The 26,308-nt window shown below is 33.0% G+C and overlaps 1 protein-coding gene across 1 annotated transcript; it reads right to left on the bottom strand.

Moving 5' to 3' along the window:
* On the bottom strand, positions 1-26,225 carry LOC129221218 (NF-kappa-B inhibitor cactus-like). The gene is made up of 7 exons (XM_054855672.1): positions 26,055-26,225; positions 20,107-20,531; positions 13,824-13,929; positions 11,872-12,133; positions 7,499-7,587; positions 3,842-4,099; positions 1-453 (listed from the first exon to the last, which is right to left on the bottom strand). Exons 2-7 carry the CDS (start codon positions 20,502-20,504, stop codon positions 400-402), a joined length of 1,167 nt encoding a protein of 388 aa, XP_054711647.1. The 5' UTR covers positions 20,505-20,531; positions 26,055-26,225; the 3' UTR covers positions 1-399.
* Between the last annotated feature and the right edge of the window lie 83 nt (positions 26,226-26,308).

Here is a 26,308-nt window from a genome sequence, read left to right on the forward strand (position 1 = left end):
AATTACAATAAACGTAATGTAATAGCAATACTCAGCTGTTAATAATATAGATTAGGCGTTTATACACTGTAAAGAATAAATATACTTTGAACTAAGCACAATCACATTCCTTAAGGCATGTTTTACGGACAGCATTCCTTCAGTAAACAAGCAACATACACTATGTACAAATATCATATTAACAAATTTATTTCATAATAAATCACTTAGTAATGCTTCAATACGATAAAAGCAATTTGTACTCTTCATCACCACGTACTTTTCAGGTGTAATTTAAACCAACCTTAAAAATTAACATGAACACTTTTGCACGGCAGTCAAGTTTCAAAATCCATTTTGAGTTCACAACAAGAATCACTTTCAATCAACAATTCATAAACTTGGTAGTTCCTATTTGTGTCATTTATTCGCATGTTCTTGAGAGTTCTTTTGATTTAATTCTGTTGCATCAGCCTAATAAAGGACGAAGACCAAAACAAAAATTAGTAATTACAAGAATAAATTAGAACAATTACCATAGTTCTCATTGAAGAAATTGAACACTTTGACTTTAAGAAACATGAATTAATAGACTAAATCAGAGTTTCCCAAACTGTGATCCATGCCAGGTGGTCCGCGGTGCTATACAGTTAAACCGTTAAATATAATCGAGATTGAAAGACTAGTAACGATTAATTCAAAAAGAAAGCACTTATGAGGAATAAAAGAGTTCTTGCTCAAGTACATCCAGGAAGAAGCAGCAACCCCCCCCCCCCCCCCCGTCGAAACTTTTGGAAGTAAACACACTAAACATTAGTTAATTTTGTGCGCATAGCGATGGTCATACTGTTAAAAAACTATCTTGAGTAATATGCAAATATTGAGGCACATTTTTACAGCTGCGAAATTATACTTCAAATGAAACTTTTGCTTTACAAGACTAAATTTAATAGTCAACACTCAAAATTTTAAGCAAAAGCTGAAATAGATCAAATGCTATAGTTTGCAGTCGATTTTAATAATTATGGAGTACTACTGCTTTATGAATTTGTTGCATTATATGCTTGCGTTTAGTCAGCAAAATCATTTCAAATGAAACTAAACGTTTGACGCTTGAGATTTTCACAGAGTCAACAAATTTTGGACAATCATCCTTTCATTTTGGCCGAATCGTCAAGGCCTAAAATATTTAGTGCTCAGAATATATTGGTATCATTAGCATACCTCATACTATATTGAACCCGCACCTGCTGGACTCTGGTAGTCCGTTTGTGGTGAACTGATGAACAAAAGCGGTGAGCAAGGTTGTAGCACTTGTGCAAATGGAATTAGTTTTTTTTTTTTTTTCTGTATACTGAAAAAATAAGCATACTTTTTCAGTATTACAATTTCATTCAAAGCATTAATAATGCATTGATTGCAATGAATGAAATTGCTTGCTGTTTCCGGGGTCTGGTGACCGATAGCGAGCAGAGGGCGGTGGCTCTCTAGTCCCTATAATTGAGGCAAATTTAAGGAGGCAGCATTGTGAAGGCTACGGAAATCTTAATCACAGTATTACGACGCTGCCAGGGTAGGTTCGCCTGAACTATAATTATTAATTAAACTTCTAATACACCATAAAAATACAACTTATATGAAATATTAACACACTTAAACTTGGCTAACAGTGTTTTTTTCCTTACTTCAAAAGATTTTTTTTATTAGTAAGCTCTTTGTACAAATTGGGTGATAACATTTTCATTCCTAATTGAATTTCAACCAGAATTTTACTTCCATAACTTAAAATAATAATTCGAGAAATGAAAACCAGACAAAAGCTCTGAAATGAATGAATAAATTTAAGAAAGAATGAATGAATAAATAAATTAAAGGGAAAAATAGCGTAAAAAATATATTAGAAATTTTTTTTTAAAAATGTGTTGACTCATTTTTTTTATGCGCTCGCCGTGGGGTTAGGGGGAGGGGGTCTGCGAAGTTCATAATTTTTCTAGAGGCGGTTTGCAAAGGTCTAAAGTTTGGGAACCTCTGGACTAAATGGAAGAAGCACAAGACGACACTCGGCTTTCCAGCATCATGATGCTTACTGATGCCAACGCAATAGCCCCCTAAACACTGCTTCATGCTTCTTCCCAGAAACACTCCACCCCTGCCCTAAACTGTAACTGTGCTATCCCTACAGCCATTACCAGGTTCAGGACCAAACACTTCAAGGGAGTGAGGATACATCCCGATGGCCATCGAAGCTATAGGAGCTGTCCTCACTTCACAGACATTGGACTCTCTCCCAACCATATCTTTGACTGCCCTGCCATTTTGGCAAAGTTCTTCAGAATCCATATTGCTCCCACACATCAACTCCAATATTCCTCGGAAGCTATAGATGTGGCCACGGGCTGTTTTGGATACTTTCGGACGAGCTTGATTCCATCGCACTATTCCAATGGACAAGACAACAACAACAGACTAAATTGTACAAATGTGATTTAAATTTCAGGAATTACTTCATAATAGGACTTGAGTTTTTAGAAATCATCTGAATTTGGAAGGAATTTCATTTCAATGCAGAAGTTAAGCTTCAATTCAGATTGGTTAGATATGATGTAACAAAGTGGATGTAACAATCCAGAGTCAAGCTGTGACGACTGCCGTATTCAAACTTTTCTCCTGACAACTTTTACATTTCGAAACCTCATACACAGAGACAGACCAAAACTGCAAAATCTTAGGAGCCACAAAAAGATGTTAGGTGACAGACAAATCATTTCTCTGAGTCTATATATAAAAATTCATCATAACATGACTTTTGAAAGGTTCTTAATCAGAGAGAAATAGTAGCCAAAGAATTATTTTTAGTTGTCTGAGATTTGTCGAACCCTGAACCCTGGTCACACAACACAAATAGTCACATTAGAGTCCTATTTTAGTCACTATGCTATTATGTGGTGACTCTTTTAGCTTAGAACTTTTAAATACATATAAAACATTACTTTGTTTCCGGTATTCAACATTGCATGAAAAACAACTAGTGTAAAGTTTTGAATGTGCCTTGTCAACCCCATTTGCACTGATAAAAAAGAGTTACTCTGTTGCTAAAAGAAATTTGAAAAGTCAACGAGGGACTTTCTTAATACAAGTGAACATGTAGTTAGACTTTGTAGTGGCTGCTTTGAAAAAAAGAAAAACCTTCTCTTCACAGAAAGTATTCTTTCCAGAAGTGATATAATCATATCTTAAGCTAACTATGTCAATTTTTAAAAATCTTCAATAGTAGTAATAGTAAGTCTTTAGAAAATAGCCAACAGAATGCCCAAGTGATTAGACAACAGATACGAGCATCCTCTGCTTAAATATTCTTGGACTGAAATGTAAAAGATGATTAAACAGCGGTGCAGTGTAAAAATTTGCAAATGAATGATACAGATGTGCTTTGGTGTTAAAAAGAAATAGAAAATTATTAAAATGTCAACAAACACATAGGAATGCAAATGCATACAATGTTGGCACACTTCCTCCCTGGGACAAAATGAAAGAAAGAAGGGATTAGATTGGCCATTCAGATGCCAAAGTATCAGTTATAATTAAAATGCATTCATACATGCTTACACTTTTTAAGAGGGAGGGTAGAAACCTGAACTATTTTATGCAACAACATTGGCTTTTGTCAAACTGCAACTAAATTTCCAGTAATTTTTAGTATTTTTGTTTCAACCATTCCAAATGTCGAAGCGGAATGAGCACATAAAAATGATTATAAAATTGCAATTTTTCAATAATTCTCCCATTAAATCAAGCAAAAATTATGAACTACTTGTTCAAAAATTAAAAAATAAAATAAAAATAATAATAATAAATAAAGTACCTCATCACTGGAAGATTCCCATTCAAAGTCAGAACTTGAATCCCATTTTTCAGCATAGGGTTTCAAAATTTCGATAATGCTTCTACGAATCTCTGAAGGCTTTCTCTTATGAAGTGATCGAGCAATGCAAAATGCAGTTTGTCCGGCGTAATTCTTTACATAGGGATTAGCACGGCATTTTGTGAGTAGTAGCTGCACTAATTCTACATTTTCATTTTCGATTGCGTAATGCAAAGGAGTTCGCCCACTTTTACCATCCTAAAACACAATCCAGTGGTTAATGACATAACATAACAAAATCATTTCAAAGCTAGTATAAAATTAAACTTTGAAATGTGCAACAGAAATTTTGCACATAAAGTGAAACTCCAATTTAACATTTCCTGTACTTAATGACTTTTCTCACAATGTCATTTTTCATTACACAAAAAAATATCCTTGTATTTGTAATGTTAAATCATTTTAATATAATGTCAATACAATTAACTCATTTTATGTTACTTAAAATGATTCCTGCATTTCACATTGAGTAATAAAATAAAATTTTGTTATTTTCCACAGAATGTCAGTTAACAAAATAAGTAACAGCCATTCTATCTGATGGAAATACCAAAGGTAACTTTTATCAAGTGACTCTTGTTTTTACAAACAGGTTCCCAGAATCCCTAATTCAAAAAAAAAAAAAAACCTTAGTCAATTGTACAAAGATAGTTCAAACTATCAATGAGGAGGTAAAAAAATACTGTAATCCTTTAAATTAAACTACCAAAACCAACTTCTGAACCAATCTTGCAAACATGAAATTAAGAGGCAAGAACGAGTTGGAATACCAGCTTGAAATCCTTCATATAATTTCTTTAGCACGGGAAAGTGTCAAAAATGCATTTCAGATTGTTTTGAAACATGGAGTTTCTGAATATCATATGCAATGCATTTGACAAACTAGAGCAAAAAAATTAAGTTATGTTTTGCCTAAGGGACATTCCATGGAAAATGGTGATTTTGTCCCGCACATAAAGCTTCATACATTTCATAAAAAATAATAATTTAAAAGCATGGTGGACAAAATTTTGTTGCTTAAGAAATCACATACCCATGATTGACTTCTTAAGCAAAAATTTTCTTCAAAAATTATTTCTTTTTTAAGAAATATAGGAACCATTACATTGGGGCAAAATGACTGTTTTCAATAGAATGGGCATATACATATTTTTTTTTCAATGGTTTAAATAATTATTTGTAAAATAATGAGATATGTTTCTCTTGCGTTGAAACCATAGCTTTCAAAATCTACAATTTGTTTCGTCATTGCTGTTTTAATAGAGCAAAAATATTAGCTTGTTCATAAGCAAGTTACCAGAGGTTGACTTTGGATTTCCCGAATGTGACGCATGTAAATAAATTTTATTTTAAATAACAAAATTGTTTAATAAAAATATAACTGTGTCAGGAGTATCTTTGTATCAAATGTAAAGATTAAAAAAATTGCTTACCCCTGTTTCATTAAAATATTACGAGGTACGACAAAATGTTAATGAAATTTAAGGGTATTTTTGTCCCGCGCGTGACTGTGGAATGGCTCCTAGGCATTTTTTCAAAGGCAACCCTTGCCTGCCTTTTTTTGCCCTTTCTTTGAGATCAATGCTCTCTTTTTGAACTTTTTATACAAAAAAAAGCCCCGTATCCTCTCCCCTTCTAGCATTTTATTCTTATCAGAAGAAAAGATTTCTACTTCTTGACAAGAGAGACATTTGCACAACCTTCCGAAACTATGATCAAGGGTCATATTTTGTTGTCTCTCACAGGTAGTAGAAGTAGCGGTCAAAGCTTGTATACCATGAATTTTTTTAAATTTGCAATGAAATTGGCGGCATATTTGCATATTTGGTAGATTTACAAAATTAACATGACTTAAAAAGCTGCATGATTTTGATTTTTCAATCGCCATTATTTTTTAAAGTATGATTTATTGAAAATCTTTCTTACCTTTTTTTTTGTGTGAATTAAACACATGCATTGCTTTAACTTAATTCCCATATTAATGTTTTTTATTGCACAATATTTTGATTTATTTAGAAGACTGAACAAAAGTTTTATCATGTTATGAATATCTCTGGTATTTAAAATAAAGTTTCATTGTTTCCATCACATAAAGAGAGAGAGAGAGAGAGAGAGAGAGAGAGAGAGAAACCTTTATTTTTGGAAATATGAAAAACATTGCACACTTATTGAACTGAAAATTGAATGGTGTGTTTCAAATTTCAACCCTTTTGTATTCTGAAAATATTACAATTATTTTGAAAGTTGGAAGTAATTTTCTGGTTTAAGTGTTTGTTTTACTTTTCAGTTTAACAATTCATTCATTTTTTTTAACTTAAATAGTACTTTTATGGAATTATTGGTAGTTACTTAAAGTTTGAAAAAATAGTATAAATAGCAAAATTTCATATTGACGATGACAGGAATCAATTTAGTTTGAATGGTACATGGGCAAGATTTTTTAGAATAACATTCACTATTAGATTTTGTTTAATGTTTTCCAAATGTATGCAAATAAATACTTAATTTCCACTGGACTGGATCTTTTTTGACTTTCTGATTTCTTTAATAAAAGTTACATTAAATTACAAATCTTACTTACCAGTAATTTCTGTTTTTACAAAAGAGTTTTTTAACATCTAAAATATTTTATAATTAGAAATTCATCATCACCAAATTAAACTACTTATATCTCCAACTGAATAGCTACTTGCAGAATACTAAGACTTTTGTTGCAGCTACCTAAGTTTTTAAGGGGCTATCAAAGTTTCTTGCATTAGTAGTCACTGGCTACCACAGAAAAATCTCAGTCTACATCACTACTTTTGTGGCAATTCAGGTCACCTTATTCAAATCATTTGCATGTTTTTTACTCTCGAAAATGACTTATTTCTGATACTTTAGGAATCAGTTCCCTAGTATTAAACCGAGTTAAACCTACAAGAAATACCACATCAGTTTGGAGATGTTTCAACACAATTAAAAACTTATACTTCGTTTATCTCACTTTTTGTAACTTCTCACAATAAAATAAGGATATTTGATACAGAAAAGACAATTGAGGTAGGGAAGAAGCAAAAGGGATGCAAGTGGCAAAATTGAAAATTTGGAGATAATCAGTACACATGGTAGGTGAACCTCTCCTCTGTCTTGGGGCAAGAGATGGTACTAGTAGCCCTGGTAGGTGCTGCTGTACAGCATGATTTAGAAAAAAAAAATCAATGAAAACCTACCTTGGATGTGATCTTTAAACGTGTTTTACTCAAAACTTGAAAACGTCCACTTGCATCCCTTTGCTTCTCACTGCCTCAATTTAGGTATGAATGAACCTTGACACCCCCAAACAATTTAATACCCAAAGAGATATCTTTACGAAATATGCATCTCATATGAATTTCAATCTCTGCTGGTATTATAGGCAAAGTGTGTTTGTCATCAGATGAAATGCAATAATTTTGATCACTACTAATTAAAATAAAATTTAAATAAAACCCATACCAAAATATTACACATGCATTCTTTCAGTTCTTAACAACATTATATTTAAGATAATTTTTATCTGATATCAGTCAAATATTTTTTTAAATAATGTGCACACAGAAAAATAACAATCCTTACTTGTTCATTTATGTCCCCTCTATATTTGAACAGACATTCTAGAACTTTTTTGAATCCTCCTGATGCAGCAAGATGAACACAAGATTGCCCTGCAAGAAAATGTTTTATGATATTATTCAAAAGATTTCATGCATGCTTCCTTAGTTAAATATAACACGCAATGTATTTTAATATACCCCCCTGCAGTAACAACCAATATTAACAAACTTTTACTTTAAATGATTGATGTTTCAATGGAACAATAAGTAGTTAAAATGACTAATTGAAGATTTAAAAGAGGCGAAGAACTACGCAAACCTAAAGAGCATGCACACACACGAAGTAAAAGACACCCTAACAAGAAGGGGGAAAAAATTCTTTGGGACTTGAAAGTAAAAATATAAAGTTCTACCATCACTATTCAACAGCTTCTCTTTCCCAGATTTTCAAAGTGAATGGAAGTCCTAGGTATCTTGCTCTTTGTATATAGAATTTACTGGGTTATATTGTTTTTTAAGCCTTGAAGACAATATGACTGCTGATATAAGAAGGAATGTTTTTTGTTTCCCAATGGTTGGAGATAAAATAAGAAAATGACAATGTTGCCAAAGTTCGAAATATAGAGGATTAACAAAAAAAAAAAAAAATATCAGATGAAAACATAGAAATATGCTGAGTTTTCATTACAAGTGCAGAGAAATAGATACATTTTCAATAAAGGGAGGTTTTTTAGATAGATAGGTTTGAGGCAAATTGGTTGGACTCGATCAATAAATTTATCATGTAACACATGGAGGTAACAAAATCCTGGGAAAAAAGTTCCCTGATAATTCACTGATTTAGTTCCAAAAAATTTCCCTGATTTTACAATCGTGGCAAGCTGTGATTGTAAAAAAGTTCCCCGATAATTCACTGGTTTAGTTCCAAAAAACTTCCCTGATTTTACAATCATGGCAAGCTGTTGATTTTAGTTTGAAAATTATGCGGAAAAATGGTAGATCAGAAAACAAGAAAGAAAACAGTAAGATTAATATTATAAATACTTTTTTGATTGAATTTTGTCCAGTTCAACATTTAACTTGTGACATTTGAAAACTTGCAATGAAAATGATTACAGAATTTCAACTAAACATTTCCAAATTAAGGTTTTAATGAAAAAAGACAAATTTTATTTAAAAGCCTTCTAACAAAGCTTAATAGTAATCCGAAATTTCGATCTCAAGACTTTGCTGGTTTGTAGCAGTTAAAAATAATTTTAGAATGTGTATAAAGTTTCATTAAGCAAAAAAAAAAATCTTTTGTATCAAAATGAAAAGTCAGGGAGGAAAACTTCAGAGGTTTGGCGGTTGAAAATTATATTTTCCCCTGACATTTTGAGAAAATTTAAAAATACCCTGATAATTCCCCAATTTTTTGCAGACATTAAAATTTCCCTGATTTCCAGGTTTTTCAGGTTGTGTTACCACACTGTAATAGCAAAGCCCCAGCAGCAGAATTTCTGTCCACAGTTTGTGGCACAAATTGAAAATCCTAAGAATAGTCTGCAAGATAAATCAACATTAGATGAATCGTAAAATTTACAATAGCACCGAGAAATGCTTGAAAATAAAATACTAAACTTAAAAAACACAAGTACATTCTACCTGTGGTTATATCCTAGAAAATACAGTAAATCTTTGCTTGTTGAATTTTAAGATTGCTTTTTCTTTTATTTATTTTTTCCCGTCCCCAACTAAGTAAAAATATATGCAGATTTTTTCAAGAATCTGCCACATGGGTTGTAGCGTTGAACTGTTTTTGCTACTGGGAGCAAAACTATGCATTCGGGTTATGAAATTGTGAAAAAGGGAAGGGAGGTATTAACATGATGTGAGACAATATAGCATGGCATGTGACAAGGGAGGTAAGGTGAAACGTGATACTTTGGAACAAGGGGGGGGGGGGGGGGGGCAAAACATGTGGAAAAAAGTGAGACATCATTTAGAGACAAACCCCTGCATTGGAATACATCCTTCTAAGCACATAAAAAATAGCTTAAAAAACTTATAACCTCAAATTAATAATCCATATTGAAACAAAATCGATTGTTGCATTTATGCAAGGAAAAAAAAGGCGGTAAGTTTCTAATGTTCAAAAACTTCAATTTATGGTTCAATTATTATAACATTAGTTACTTTTGTTATACGAAAAGTCTCTACATCACATTTTCACAAATAGTTTGCAGCAGATATGCCCAACCCCCCAAAGAGCAAGGGCACACCCCCCTAAATGTTGCAAAGACACCCCCCATCAAAAAATGAGAAAAATACCTCAAACACATCCCTTAAAAATTTCAATGGTGCAATCTGCGCCATGACCCTCCCCCCCCCATTGGACACCCCTGGTTTGTAGAAACCTCGGTAGTTTGGGTGATTACATCAGATTTTTTGTCAATTCAGTTAAGCTAGAGCCCAATTCCATATTGGAACATTGCTTTTGTTGGAATAAGCTGAGTGAGCCCTTTATGTTTTTTCTTTTTATTACATCCAGTAGTGGCGATTTGGGGGGACAAAGGGGAGGGGCAACCCTCCCCCCTTTTAATGGTTAGTTTATTTTATTTTCCAATTTAGGAATCAAAACTAGAAATTATAAAAAAAAAAGCAGAAATGTCAAAATTTTCAGAACAAAATTGTCTGTTTTACTTTGTATATCTGTTTAAGAAACATTATTTAGCACAAACAAACTCTTTTAGTTTTTTTTTTTCACTGCTTACATATTAGTAAAATTGTTTTACTTAAACAAGCCATACTTCTTTAGTAAAATTATTGTCAAGTGTTTGTAACACCTCAAAATACTTCGGGTAAATAATGTAAGTCTAATTCATGTCTAAGTGTTTCTTCAAGGAAAGTTATTGTGCACAAAATTCATCAAAATCTTAAGAAAAAGGTGAGTTAAGTTTGTTAGATTTGCATCAATTTCCACTTATCTGCTTCTCAAAACCAGCCCTAACAAAATTTTGTACTTTTTTTTTTCGTTTTTGCTGCTGAAAGTCCCATGGCTTTTAGTTGTCTTTTTTTTGCCCCCCCCCCTCTCATAAGCTCCAATCGCCGCCACTGATTACATCCCAAACCTTGCTCATTTTGTTTCCATTACTTTCAGACTTAGTATTCATTTTGCACAGGATTTTTGCAATTTAAAGGTAGAAACCAACAGAATTCAACATCTTCTCAGGCTCCCACCTCTCCCTCCAACAAGTACATTTGTATAATAGTCAATTAATCGATGTTTCTATGTCTAATGGGTGATAAAACACAAGTTTGTCATTCTTTGCTCCTTAGATGAATATTTCTCCAACAAAGGTATTTTGACATAAAGAATTTGATCTCGCATTTGTGGAAAAAATATTTCTGGATGTTTCCAATCTGTAAAATGTTACAAAGTTTGCACAAAATGGCTGCTATAAGCATGTACATATGATGAATTAAACTAAAGATCTAGAAACCATCTCAGTATTTTCAACAACTAGAGAGAAGTGGAACAATATGTGTTAACTGATCTGTTACAAAACAAAAATAATCACCGAAAAAAATCCTTCAAAACTCGCTGGATAAAAGACATAGGCTTTTTGTGTTAGTTTCAAGCAAGTATTGTTTTCAAAACACTACATTTGATAACCTGGTACGCCCATGACACTACTTCAACTTAGAATTAAAAACTGTATCTAAATCAAAAGAAATAAGTTAATGCCAGACAAAATTCAACTTAACACACATTTTTACTAGCAATTATATCAGGCCCGGATCAATAAAATTTGCTCCCCCCCCCCTTCAAAAAATCAGCAGGGCTCCTAACCATCTACTAGATTGCCCTTCAAAAAAAAAAAAAAAAAAAAAAAAAAAAAAAAAAAAAAAAAAAAAACAAGATTTTTTTAACTAGTGCTGGTGGTATGTTTTTAACTGCTTCAACATTACTACTTAAACGTTGACTTAATTTGTTTAAATGTTTTATTTATTTATTAATTATTATTATTGTTTTAAGATTTTTAACTTATTTGTTTGAATGCTTCTTGCTAGCTGTGTGGGGTATTTTTTATTTTGATTTTTGATAACTCATTTTATTTATGCGTTATGTCAGCAAAAGAAAACAACTTTATACAGTCTCCTCCCCCCTTGCTTGAGTAAAATGTGTTTAGTTTCAATTTTTCTGAAATTTTACCAAAACATTACAAAAATATTTTCAACTGCTAAAACTTGAGCATAGTTTTTAAGAATTTATTTTGGTTTCCTTGGCCATAGTCCCTTTAGAAACGTGCCTCCCCCACCCTCCACCAAGAAGTTTGCCATTTTGTAGATCCCGGCCTCATTGAAATAAATTTTTAATTCTTTAAAAGTTGCATGGAACATACTTCAACTTACCATCATAGTTTTTCAAGTTAATTAGATGAGATAAGTCTACATCCTTTCTGGCAAATATTCTGTAAGAACACTTCGCTAGTTCTAGTTCAGCATCAGATATTGGCATCAGTATCAGCTCAACACAATCCAGATCTCCGCTGCGTGCAGCAATATGTAAAGGTATGTTGCCACTATGATCTTGAATGTCCACAGTTGCTCCGGCGACAATAAGCTTACGAACAATGTTTGATTTTCCCGTTAGGGCTGCTAAATGCAAAGGAGTCTGTAAAAGAACTTGTTAATGAGTATTTTAATTGCAATAAATTTCAAGAGAGAAATATTTGCTTATACAGTCGAACCTGTCTATCTCGAATTTCACGGGAAAGAAAAAAATCGAGATAAAGAGGTTTCGAGATACGGAAGTTTTGAGAAGCTTATTGAAATTTGGAATCTGATGATGAAAGTTTGAATTTTATACTAAAGACAATACATGCGAAAGATTAAAATTCTTCCGTATTAGTTTTGTTAAGTATTTATTTTACTATTTTATACCAAGTACTTTATTGCAAGTTTAAGGAATCATTTTGACAGTAATGAAATTTTAAGCTTTCTTTTTTCAAGCAAAATAGTTTTTTTATTGTTTTTTGGTGCCTAATTTTTTTGGATTTTACTATCCTCTTGAGGTTGGCGATGGCTGAAACTCCATCATTAGAAAAGTCTTCCGCTTTTCTTTGTAGCATTTATCCACTTTCTGGAACAAGTTGGTCCTTGCATTGGAGGAACCATTTTATTTTATTTTATTATTTTTTTTTTCATTAATGGATTGCCGTCCAAAAATTCTAGAATTTTCATTTTTTCTATTGTTCTTTTTAGCCTATAATCGGCTTTTCATTTGAGTGACATTTAACCATGAACTTGAAAAACTCACCCCACATTTCAAATCTGTCAAGCCCACCCCTCACCTCATTATCTGCCCTCTGCTCTGCTTCTGAAAAAGTGCTTGAAACGACTGTTTTGTTGGTCTTCCTAGAAAAGCAACGTATTCCTGGACGCATTTCTGCCTTTTTTTCCACTGCCCTCTCTGCCCTTGAGGACATACTGTTTCTGTGTTTAAGGTAAGTTGTTAGTTGTTTTGAAGATTACTGGGCTTAGAATCCGAAAATGACCGCATTGCTGGAATTCGAAATATAGAGGTTTTCAGAATTTTTTTTTTGAGATAAACATGGAAAATACATTGAATTTTAGCTGCAAATGCAGGGAAATTAAAAAAAGGTTTTCGAGATAAGCAGGTTTGAGATAAACAGGTTCGACTGTAATGAGCGTGAAGTGACCACAATATTTTCTCCTTATAACTGAGTGCTCGTAAAAAGCGGATTCATAAAAATTATTACACACTCACTTTTATGTTATTGTTTTAAACTTTCTGTACAATACCAAATAATTTGGTTAATTTTCTTTGAACTGTTTGTCTCCTTCTTGTGTGTCTGTTATGTGTCGTGGCTAACTAACACATAATTTTGAAATACTTCATCATTCAACATTTTTTTAAAAGGGTACGACTCGTTACTTGTTTTCGGGATCTATGACTCATTATTAACCTTTGGTTGACTTTGTAATGTTAAATGATTTTTTGAAGTTCGTAGAAATTTTTTGAAACACAAATATCGATCGATTTAATTGGGTTTTGTTCGTTAGAAAAGCGAGTTACACACATTTAACATTGTACCACAACCAAATACTTCTGATTTTCTCGTTAGATCAGGGCTCATTACAAGCGAGTTCAACAGCATTATACAAAGACATCTCACACACATACCCGATGATGCATTTATCAAGAAATATCTACATCACAGTCTTATGCTAGTGTGATGTACAACAACCACATATTACAAGAATCCTATCTAACAAATTTTCATAACTTATGCACTAAGTTATTTTTATTTAATATTGTATTTAAAAATATAACTGCTTACTTGATATAAATCATTAGTTATGTCCAAAAAATCTGGATGAGGTGCTAATTGAATCAATGGACATGTAATATCAGAAAGGGCTTCTACAATGGCAAGATGTAAGAGTCTGAAAATGAGATTAACGTTCTATAATTAAAGTAAATAATATCTCATAAAAGAATATGCAAAAACAAGCATGGATTAGTTTTTTTAAATAAATTTAAAAAATCACCAATTTTTTAAAAAATTTAAATTGAAAAAAATAATAAAAACACTAAAACTGCATTTATTTCTTTAAAGATGTCTCCATCCGAGATTGCATAGAAAGGCAAGAAGAAATTCCATGTCTCTTATGAGCTCTCGCTCTAGAAAAATTAAATTCTTTTGGTCCTAAATACATTAGTCTATGCAGATGGATCTAGGGACATTGATGGAAGTTCTGGAAGTGCAGCAGTTCTAGAATTCAACATCCAACTCGGAATCTTAGCCATACAAATCCCAGAGGCTGTACTACCATCAATGCAGAGCTTCAGGCAATTGAGACAGTTTTAAATTCTTAAATCCATGCCAATGAAAACAGTTTTCTTTGTAGATTCCATGCAAGTCAACCAGAAATTACAAAGGTGTTAAACCAGCTCAAAATCAATTTTAAGAGATATAGTGACTTGCATTGAATCATTTCAAAAGGACTCCTCACTAACTTCCCAATAGATCTCTTCTTATATTGTACTGAAGGGAAATAAGACTACTAACAGACTTGCTAAGCCTGAAGCTGTTCCCAATGCAGATACTGATTTTGATCTTTTTGAATCTTGAAAGAAGAGGGTTTCAGGGCTTCTGCTACGGTCGCATTTTTCGCAGAATGCGAAAACACTATCTCAATCAGGGGCGGATCCAGACAGAATTCTCGGAGGGAGCCATTTGGAAAAATACGATGCTTTGGAAAATTTTTGAACTTTACTAAATATAGCCCACTTTTAACTAGAGCATTTTTTAAGGAATTTTCACTAGGTGATGCAAGTTTAACATAAAGGCTGTAACCTTTCCAATATTTTTCCTCTTTTCTTAACAAAGATGTGCATATATCGTCGCCTCAAAGTAGTCATCTTGTGTTTTGAGGCGACTGTGTAGGACTTCTGATTTAAGAGGAAGCCGATATGAACCAACCACAAATATAATATTAACTCCGAAGTAAATATAGAGGGCACGGTGGTTACTCCCCCGACAGATTTTCGAATTTGTAGTCTAAAAGACGCATTTTAGACGATCTTTGGTAATGTAAGGGGAGAAGAGGTTCGGTGGAGCTTCCCTGTCTATTTTTTGAAATAGTAGCTCTAAAAATGCAGTTTTAAACGATCTTTAAGGGTGTTAGAGGGAGGAGAGATTTGAGGGCCTATCTAAGGAAATTTTCCTGATTTGTAATTTAGAAATGCATTTTAACTGCCTTTTGTAATATTAAGGGCTCAGGTGAGAACCCCCCCCCCCCCCACGTTCATTTTTCGAAACTGAAACGTTAAAAACGCAAACATTATTTATAATAATGCTAAGAAGAGGGAGGTTCGAAGTTTCTCCGGCGGATTCTTTTTTTTTTGCCATTGCAGAGTCAAAAACGCAGTTTAATATACGATCTTTTCGTGATGATACGTGGAGGAGAAATTTGAGGGCCCACACCAAGAAATTTTTCTAATTTGCAGTCTTAAAGATGCATTCTAATTATCTTTGGCAATGGTAGGGGAGAAGAGGTTTGCAGCGCTCCCCCCGAAATTGTAGTTCTAAAAAGACTGTTTTAGACTATTTTTGGTGATGTTAAGGGAAGAGAGAATAAAATACCTATCCCAGAAAATTTTACTAATTTAAAAACTTAACGCATTCTAGACTATCTTTGGTAAGGTTAGGGGTTGAAGAGATTCTGAGGTCCACTCCCAAATTTTTTTCAAAATTGAACTCTTTAAATTGCAAATGTAGGCGATCCATGATTCATGAGTAAATTTTAGAGGACCAGCAATTTTTCGAAATTGTAGCTCCAGAAACGTAATTCTTAAAGACTTTCAATGATGTTCGGGAGGGAGGAGTTCTCCCCCAAAAACATTTTGAAACTCAAGCGCTGAAAACAAAATTTAGGCCGATCTTAAACGATGTTGGGGAAAATGAGAGGCAGTTGATCCTCTTCTAGAAACATTTACAATTTTTCTTTGAAAATGTGGTTTGTAGACGATATTTGTTAATATTAACAAGAGGAAGAGGAGTGGTTTGGGGGGTTCCATATTAAAAAGAGAATGAAGAATAATTACATAGCTCAGCATAAAGCCAGGTTAAAACTTAAATCTAACTTTAACTTGATGCGCAATCATTAAATGTATAACATTTTATCGGACACTTGCTAACACATATCCTTTTCTTTCCCCCATGAGGGAAGTAAACACATCTAACAAGAAGAGCCCATTATGCAAATGAACCCAAATATTTGGTATACATTTGATATTTTTGAAATTTTCGTGGGGTGGCCGTGCCTTCCCTGTGGCATTGTTTCTATTCTTGTTAGACTTCACATGAATTACAATAAAGTTTTTTTTTTTTTTTTTTCAATTTAAGCTAGGAAAGAGGGTTTAAGGTTAATTAAAACTATACTTGAAACTCCCCCAGTGTGGTTTTATGGCTCTCCGCCATTGTCGTTCTATTCTTGTTAGACTTCGAGGAATAATAAGACATTTTTTTTAACTTAGCTCTAAAAAAAGGTTTTAAACTATTTTTGAAACTTTCTCAGGGTGGCCATGGCCCCCCCTCTCATTGTTTCCCTTATTGTTAGACTTTGTATGTATTGTTCGGGAAATTTTTTACATTTTTGCTCAAAAAAGGGGATTTTAACTATTCTTGAAATTTTCTCGGAGGGGGCCATGGCCCCCATAGCCCCCTCCCTGGATCCGCCCATGATCTCAATTGCGAAAACAAAGCAATACATTTTTGCTGTAATAAAAAATTCATTAAAAAAAAAGTATGATCCTAGAGAGAGGAAGCATTCAATGCCATAATCAACTTAATCTTTTTAAATCTTAGCTAAGATGATTAAACAACTATTAAGTTCAATAAGACTTTGTCTTGTCCGGCATTGTCCCTTCAATAACTGCTTTATTAGGAGGAGGGACTGCAACGTTCTAAAGACCAATCATGTTTTCTTTTTTTTTACTTTGTTTTAAAAAAAAGCTGATGTTCTTATTTTTTCAAAGATGTCACAGATAAAATATGAGTTTTATTTTCAACTGGAGACGAAACACACTGAGGCATATGTTATATGAGAATGTAACATTTTAGCATTTTGCTAAAATTTCCCCTTCAATTTTAGCTTTTATGCTAATGAACTTTTGAACCCAGCTTTAACCCTGGAGGGCTTTAAAGGAACATGGCATCCAAGGAGTGTCCTCCCACCATTGGTATGTGGTCGAGGAGTCAGGAACACTGCTTAGTTTTGGATTGAATCGCCACAAGTCTTCATGCGTATCAAGTAGAGACGTACCGAGTAGCACTTTGGCCGAGAAGCCGAGTACTCGGCCTTTCACTACTCGGCCGAGTTACCAAGTACCAATTATGTTTTAAGAAGAACCACCAACACACATATGATGAATTTTGAACTTATTGGAATAGACCTCCTTGTCCATATAATAGTTTTTAAAACTAAATTCCTGCTGACATTTAATTACGCATTATTTAAAAAAATTTGTGTCAAAAATTTTACAAAGACATTATTTTTAAAATTAAAAATAAATAAACTAAAGGTATGATTAATCAAGTTGGAATTTAAAACAAATTACAGTAAAATCCCTCTAGTGTGGACACTAACAGGACAATTTTTTTGTCCTCAATAGAGGACAAAAAAAAACCCTGTCCTTATTAAACCCCTTAAAACCCCTTATTAAACCCCTGTCCACAGGACAGGGGTTTAATAATGTTACTTGCATTGGAACTGAGGAATTAAAAATTGTACGCATAAAAGGGGTGTCCGTTAGGAGGGGTTTCACTGTATACCAATCAATTATAGTTCTAGTCCGCCAAACATAAATAATTTTTTAAAGCAGATAAAACAAATGTGCAGGAACACTGCACACACGTGTTTCTGCCCCCCCCTCCTCCCCCGTTACAAGGAACGTCTTTTTCAGTGCATAACATGTGAGCTAAAGAATGTAAAGACATTCGACAAAAAAATCATACTTTTGTCGGATGGCTTTAAATCCACGAGCTTCCATTTTGTGCATTGATAAAGGAACTCCTTGTAACGCCAAAACAAGTGTCTGCAGTGTTCCTGCACTGTGCTTTTAACGTTGTTTTATTTTCTTTTATTTTTTAAACAAAGGTATTTTTATATTTTTTATAACTAATTTTTGTTTGTAGCAAAAATCCATTTTTAATATAAAAATTCCATATTTTCTATACTTACCTTTTTTGCATAATTTTTAATAAATAAGTTTTATTAACTTTGGGGACATTAAAATAAAGATTTATTCATATATGAATAATTGATATGAAGCATTACAAACTTCATTATTCTCAAAAATTTAAATTTGACTTATAAATTTTAATTGTAAATGATTGCAGAATATAATGCTTGCTCTTTTTTTATACATTTTAGAATCTGTCTAGGACAATATTCAATTTTTTGCAACTACTCAGTATTGGCCGAGTATCTGATCAGAATTTGGCCGAGTACCGAGTACTCGGCAAATTGGCCGAGTAGGCCGTGTACCGAGTAGTTACCGAGTACTCGGTACATCTCTAGTATTAAGACTATAAACACAGACATACTAGGATTCTCATGTTTATGGTTGGAGAAAAAGTTTTTCTAACCTGCATAATAAGTAACAAACAGCAAGCATCGCCCAAACATATTCCGGGTTGCATTGGGGTAACAAAAAGAGAACTCTTTAACTACTTTTTTAGACACTTCTTTTAAAGTGTTTTTAGCGTTATAGATATTATTTAATTTTATTGTCACTCAGATTTTTACTTTTAGATATCTTTGCGTATTTTTAGATATTGCAGTTTTACTGTTTCAGGCTTGTGTATTTGACTAGGGACACTAATGCAGCCAAAAAAACCCTTCTGGAGGGGGTTTTTTGATCAAAAATACCTACCGGAAGGTTTTTTTTTTTTAAAATCACTAATACTTTCTGAAGGGAGTGTTTTGATTAAGAAAATAATCTGGAGGGGCTTTTGATCAAAAATACCTTCTGAAAGGGTTTCCTGATCAAAACAGTCCTTTCATATGTTTAAACTACTGTATTAGAATACGCATTTATGTTAAAGCCGATGCCTCTGGGGGGCGTTCTTACTCCCCCCCCCCCCCCCGCTGCGCCACTGGAATAATACTAAAACCACATGTGGGAGGATGAGAAATATTTAATGAAACTTATGGTAGAAAGTCAAACTGCTCATTTAAATTCTCAATGAGATTTAAAAATAACAACAAAAAAAAAAAGTCGCCAATGTGCCCCGACTTCTACTGTATATAAATGCAAATACAAAAGTGACGACCAGCAACAGGCTCTGGGCTCAACGAGGCTGGTCCAAATACTGTATGATACATCACTTTATTCAGTTTAAACCAAGGTTCGTGATTTTTTTGATTTTTTAAAAAAAATTAAAAAAGTCGGATTTTTTTGATTTAAATTGGATTTTTTAAAAATGTTCAGAAATTTGTAGATATCAATTACTTTACATTCATAAACATAATATATTTCATACAATAGATGAATCCATTCAACTTACTTTTAAAATTAAGATAAGTTCTCCAGCTATTCAATAATATTTTAAGATTTATAAATACGCTTTAATGCTTAGATAAGATGTGATTTTGTTTTATGCTTTACTTAAAGATAAGGTTTCCATTATTATGTACTTTTTAAAGTAAAATAACATGTTGAACAATTACTTTTCCGAGCTATATTAGTCATTGTGTATAAGAAAAACTCTAAATTTTTATTTTGTTCTAAACTAATTTTGGAGTAAAAGCAATAGAGTGAAAATCTGTTACACACATAGAAAGAGGGACCTATGTAGTTTTGCCTGTTGAAGTGAAGATAGTATAATGCAGTGTAGTTAAATTTAGGGCAATACATTCTAAAAATGCAAAATTAAGTTATAAAAGTAAAATCAACTGATTTTAATTAATGATTTTGTTAAAATCAATTAATTTAAATCATGATTTTAATCACAATTTAAATCAATCAACAAACCCTGGTTTAAACATGAAAGATAAAGAAAACATTGAACTATTTATCTAATCTTTAAAGGACATTAAAAGAAAAATACTCACGTATCACCATCTTTATCTGGTGTAAAGATATCCTTCCAAGTAAGTTTACGGTTTTTATCATAAGTTTCTGTAGTGATTTCTTTTGATACTTCCTCGGGTGCAAGACAACTTTCTGAAGTCAAAGGCGAAATACAGTCTGTTCCAAGACCACTATCAAATCTCAAGTCCGATTTTGAAAATACACTACAATCTGATATACTTAAACTTGATATATTTTCTGTTGTAGAAGTCCTTGTGAGGCTAATTTCATCAGATTTGTAACTGCAATCTACAGCAGAATCAAATGTCAGTGAAATAGAACTATCAGTCTCTGAGGTATGATGTTTAGAAGTTCTCAGTTTTTCTTTTCCACCAGCATCAAGTTTTGTTTGATCTTTGTTTTTTGTATTTGTTTCCATTGTTAGTTCTTTTAATGTCTCAGATACCTGGGAGGGAAAATAAAAAGCATGTATACCTATACATTTATGTATTTATTTATATACATTTGGGACGACAAACTAAATCATTTCGGAAATTTTGCAATATATGTAAAACGTTAGTTAATCTTTCAGCTTTGAACCTTGTTTTTTTTTATTTTTTATTTGTACGAGTTTGCTTGACGTATACTCAAGTATATACAATGATTAATTCAATGAAAGCTTCGGCTCAGATGTCTTATATACCTCCCCTCCCCCTCATTTGGCAACATCCGAATTTTTGCACAAAATTGAAATTATATTTTTCGCCAACGAGGCAATAATTTTTTTAACATGGTATCCCTGGCGAAACTAACCTATGTGTGGCAACCAGAAGGTAATCTAGATCTGTTCAAACTTGTTATCGTATGCACGCACGTCGGAACACTTTTGGTATATATTTCATTATATTTTTGGTATTTTGAAAGCATTTCTGGATAGCAAATTAATGTATGGTATTTTTTATGTTTAGGATGTTCTTTCAAGACAATTCTATTTCTCATACATCAAAATTTGATTGCATTTTTTTAAAACAGAAATAGTATTAAAAATATAAAATAGTAGACTTATAGCTTTTGTTAAATTTGTAGCATTTCTGTTCTACTTTCTAATATTTTTATGTTTGCAATTGGTTTTGGGGATATTTTCTGCTTAAAACATCACAATTTGAACCGCTTCACTCTTTTTTAGTAGACTATAAGAAAAGTTTTCGTTTGATGAAATGTACGTTGTAAAAAAGCTTTTACACTGCTTGACGTTGAAAATGAAACACCAAGGAGTGGTCAGATAGTGATGATATTTGGAAAAAAGACAGAGACAGCAAGGAATAATAAATGATCTTAATTTCAAAATGATTGGCAGAATACAGAGCGAGAACAGCGTCGGCTCAGTAGGATGTAGGACCACCGCGGACAGCGATGCACGAAGAAATGCTTCTTGGCAGAGTCAATAAGAGTGCGGATGTATCTAGAGGGATGGCTCTCCATTCCCTTTCAACCATTTGCCACAGTTCGTCTTCTGAACGAGGCAGGGACGGAGTCTGCAAACGGCATCCAATCACATCCCACACATGTTCGATTGTTGACAGGTCAGGAGAGTATGGTGGCCAGGGAAGCATCTGTGTGCCTTGGAGAGCATGTTGGCAGATGCAAGCACTGTGTGGTCGGGCGTTATAGTGCTGAAAAATTGCATTAGGTAGCCCTTGATGGTAAGGGATTGCCACCGGCAACAGCACATTATCCAAGTATCGTTGGGCCGTCATAGTGCCCTGAATACAAACTAGAGGTGATATGAAATTGTACGCAATTGTGCTCCAAACCATTATGCCACGTTGTCGTGCGGTGGGACGTTGCACAGTTGCTGCCGGATTAGATCTGTCTCCACGTTGACGCCACACACGTATGCAGCAACTATCACTGGATAAACAGAAGCGGCATTCATCTGAGAACACGACATTTCGCCATTCTGTCATCCACGTCGCTGTAGTCCGGCACCATACTAAAAGTTGCTGTCTATGTTGTGGGGTCAATGGCAGACTTCTTAGCGGACGCCGTGATTGCAGACCACATGCGACCAAACGACGGGAAATGGTTCTGGTTGACACGGGAACATTCAGGGTATCTTGCATCTGCTGCAGAATCGAGGAACAAGTGACTTGTGAGTCTGCTACAGCCTGTCGGTGGATGAGTCGATCCATGCGTTCTGACATCACTCTAGCTGCCTCTGCATCCCTCAATTTTTGCCACATTTCGTTCAGGGTTGGCAAAAACCCGGGTTTTTTTAAAAAAGCCCATGGACCCAGGGTTTTTTGTGTTTTTTTAAATAAAACCCAAAAAAACCCAACTAAAGTTGGTTTTTTTAAAAGAAATGTGGGTTTTTTTTGTCTTTTTTTAGGGAAAATGTGGGGGTACTTATAGAATATTGTAGCATAAGTATATGGACAATGTGCAAAAATTGTCTTCGGGTAAAAAAAGCTGGAAAACTAGTTAAAATTTAGCATTTTCTGGAGAAAAATATAAAAGACGAAAAAACCCAAGAATGGTGAAGTTTCAGATTTTTTAATTTTCATTATTACCAACAGTTAAGGTAAAGTTACTTCTCGAGTGATAAAATCTATTGTACGTTTTTAATTACTACATTTTTTTTTGCATTTTACTTAATTGTATTTTATTTTGTTATGTAAAACTATTGTAGAACCTCAAGTAGTTTAAATCCCTTTTTACTGAATTCCAGCTTAATCAAGATATTTCTTTGAACTGTATGTTGCATGTTTTTCTATTTCTGTGTACAAAGTAAGAAATATTAAACTTTTTCGTAAGATAATGAAAATACTATACCTGTTCTGTTTTCTGTCGACCGTTTGAAAAATCTTTTTATTTCTAAAAAATATACCTTGTGTTTATTCGAGATTTGTGATGTGTTGGCTAGCAGAAAATAATTCACATGAAAGCCTTTTAACTAAATTAGTTTCCTCTGTACAATCTACAAATATTGAGAAAATCAGACTGACAGGACTTGGTCAATATAATTTGAGTTATTTATTGACCAGTTAAAGAAAAAAGTTAAATACATTTATTTAAAATCTGAAGTATTTTTTTAATGCCGTTAAGAGTTAAGAAATACTATTCAAGTTCTAAATTCATTTTTTTTGTTCTTTGTCTGTGGTGAAGATCAAATAAAAATGAAGTTTAAATTGTAAAAGTATTTAAATTAATTAATTTTTTTTAAAACCCAAAAGTGGGTTAAATAATGGGTTTTTTTAAATGGGTTTTTTCAAAAAAACCCATTGGGTCCAACCCAATTGGGTCCAATTCGGCCAACCCTGATTTCGTTGCTCCAACCATCTTCGGCACAGCCGATGCACCGTGCTCGCATCCATGTGAGTATCAGCTGCGATTTGACGTACGGACCAACCTCCCCTTCTCAGTCCGATCACCATACCCCTCGTAAAATCGTCTATCTGCTGGAAGTGCCTCCGTTGACATCGGCCTGGCATTATCTCGTGTTACACGTATTCTCCAAGACAAAAACAAAATTTCTTTGATAATTCTCCAGTCAGAAATAACGACAAGAATATTACCCATTCTGCAAATTCCTTCCCTTATATCTTACTTCACGTGCGTCGGAGAGCTGTGTATTTCACGTCATTTACATAACTCGGTGATGTACGTCTACTCTAAAATTTGCATAAATTTCTGAACACTCCTTCTTGGTGTTGCATTTTCAATGTCGAGCAGTGTACTTCTATTGGTACACATTTTTTTGGTGAATTGTTACAGTAATTTGTTAATTTAAGCATTTTAAAAAACTTCTTGCATTTTTTCTTTATGTACAAAAGCTTTCTAGTTTCTGGTATTTTTGAAGCATATTTTCGCGATGTCTTTTGCTGTGGCTTCATGTTGTTTTAATGTGTTGTGTTCTGAAGTAATTTGATCAAGTATTTTTACCTGAATTTTTCCTGTTGGCGCTAAAAAAGTATAGCTAAGAACAATGCATGATGTATGTCGTCATATATTTTTTTTGGCGATGTTTTTTTGTTGCCAACAGGAAAAAGTCGCGAAGGGGGAGGGGGGGATATATGATATTAGTTCTAGAGTTTTTAAACTTAAATTGAAATAATTGTCATAAATTTTCACATCTGCCATGTTGACATTTTCTGTAGTGATGTGAAAATTAGCAAATTCAGATATCTCGAATTTTTCTGCTCTTGTGGCTACCGAATATGCGGTCCTGTACAAATGTAACCAAATTGAAATATATTAACATAATAGAATTATTTTACTGATAGATATGGCTATATTCTATTTTTTGACTTAAGATTTTTTAAATAGTAATTTTGTGAAAGGTCTAAAAATATTTTAAAACAGCAAAAATCTAAAAAATGACTAAAACCCAATTGCAAAAAAAGTTGCATTGAACTTCCAACAGTTAAGGAATACTAATGATTTACACTGTAAATAAATATTTCAATTACCAATTTCATTAAAAAAAAATACATATAATAGTAATAGCAAGTGATTTAAAATCTCTGTTACAACATGTTCCAAAATATTAAACATTTTTAAAAATCCAATTCCTTTAATACAGTTGAACTTGCTTGTAACATGCCCTGATTTAACAAGAACCCGGATTTAGCAAGGAAGTCAGAAAGATTTGGTTGGTACGATGTTAAGTCTATGGCAGTATAACTCGCTTTTAACGAGCAAACCCACTTAAAGCTGGCAATATTTTTGGGATTCAGAAAATTTCTCTTGCCTTCCAGCTAAGAGTGTCCTTGGAAAAATTTCTTTAATATTTCGAAGTCAACCGAAAGTTAGTGATGAGACATAAATCTAGAAAACAAGTGATGAAATAGCAAATGAAAAATTTGCTTTTCAGCAAAATGCATTAAAATATATATATATATCAGACATAAAATACCAGGAGTAGGGTTGAATATAAAAAGAGCAGGGGTCATATGCTGAAGTTCCAAATTCTACAGAGACAAAGAATACATAGCCTTAATCTTCTAAGGCTTAAAAAAATATTTTTCTACTAATTGACCCTATATTTCCAAATCTTTCATGCAAGTTCAACAATCAATACATTATTGTTCCTTATTTAAAAAAAAAATAGTAACAGGGAATCACCATTTTTATTTTCAAAGTATGAAAAAAGTTTATAAATGAAAAAACACATTAATGTGCCTTAGACTCTGCAAAAACCAATTTTAAAAACGTATAATTGATTACAACACATAAAAGAAAAACATATACACATTGCTTTACTGTATAAATATATACTTTTTTAATAGGGTTCGATTTCTGGAAATTTTCAAGGGGCCTGTTGTTTCCTTGTATTCAAATCCTCAATCAACATTAAATCTAAGGCAGCAACATTAAATCGAGGAGAGGACGTGTCAGCCTAGCCAGAAACAAGTGACCTGGTTTGAAATTGAAGTAGAAAACGTTTTAAGGGGTTGGGGGGGGGGGGGAAAGAGAAAGACTCAGTGACCAAATTGACAACGGGCTTGCCTAAAACTCTCGGCCGCCCTGATCATATTTACCTGGAGAGAAAAAAAAATCAAGGTCACTTTTAGTCATAGTATTATTTTCCAAGTACAGTACAGACCTACCGACACTTAACATTGCAGCAAAAATTTAAATAAAAAATTATATAAAAATTACTTCTAAATTGAATATATAAATAATGAAAATTTAAACATAATGAAAAAACAAATTTTGAATAAAATGCTAGTTAGTATTCAAATAAAGGAATGAATTCTGAAAGGAATTCTACAGAGAATGAGGCTACACATTTTCGCACCACTGTGTATGAATCCGTGATTCAATTGTCAAAGAAATTGCAAGACGGACAATTTAAGCATTTTAAAGGTTTAAAAAATATTTATCAGCCAAAATTAATTATTAAAATTTTTAAACAATGAACTTTTCATTAGTTTTTACAAATGACTATGAACATCAAGCATCTTGTTAATGCAAGAATATGACATACCTTAGAAAGAATTTGCAACTGTATTCATTATTTGAAGTGTTACTGCAACTTATTAAAAATAAAGAACACCAAATAATGGAATATCTACTACATAAGGATAAAGAAAGTACAAAATAATCAGTTGAATTATCACTTTTTTGTGTATTTAAAAGGACTAAAAACGTATTAGAAAATTTCCCGAACGTAAATAGATAACGTCTCGCACGGAAAAACCCAAACATTAGAAATCATTGCCCATCAAAAGATGAAAAGAA

Source organism: Uloborus diversus, chromosome 4 (assembly GCF_026930045.1).
Source record: "Uloborus diversus isolate 005 chromosome 4, Udiv.v.3.1, whole genome shotgun sequence".
In the NCBI taxonomy this organism is placed as follows: Eukaryota; Metazoa; Arthropoda; class Arachnida; order Araneae; family Uloboridae; genus Uloborus; species Uloborus diversus.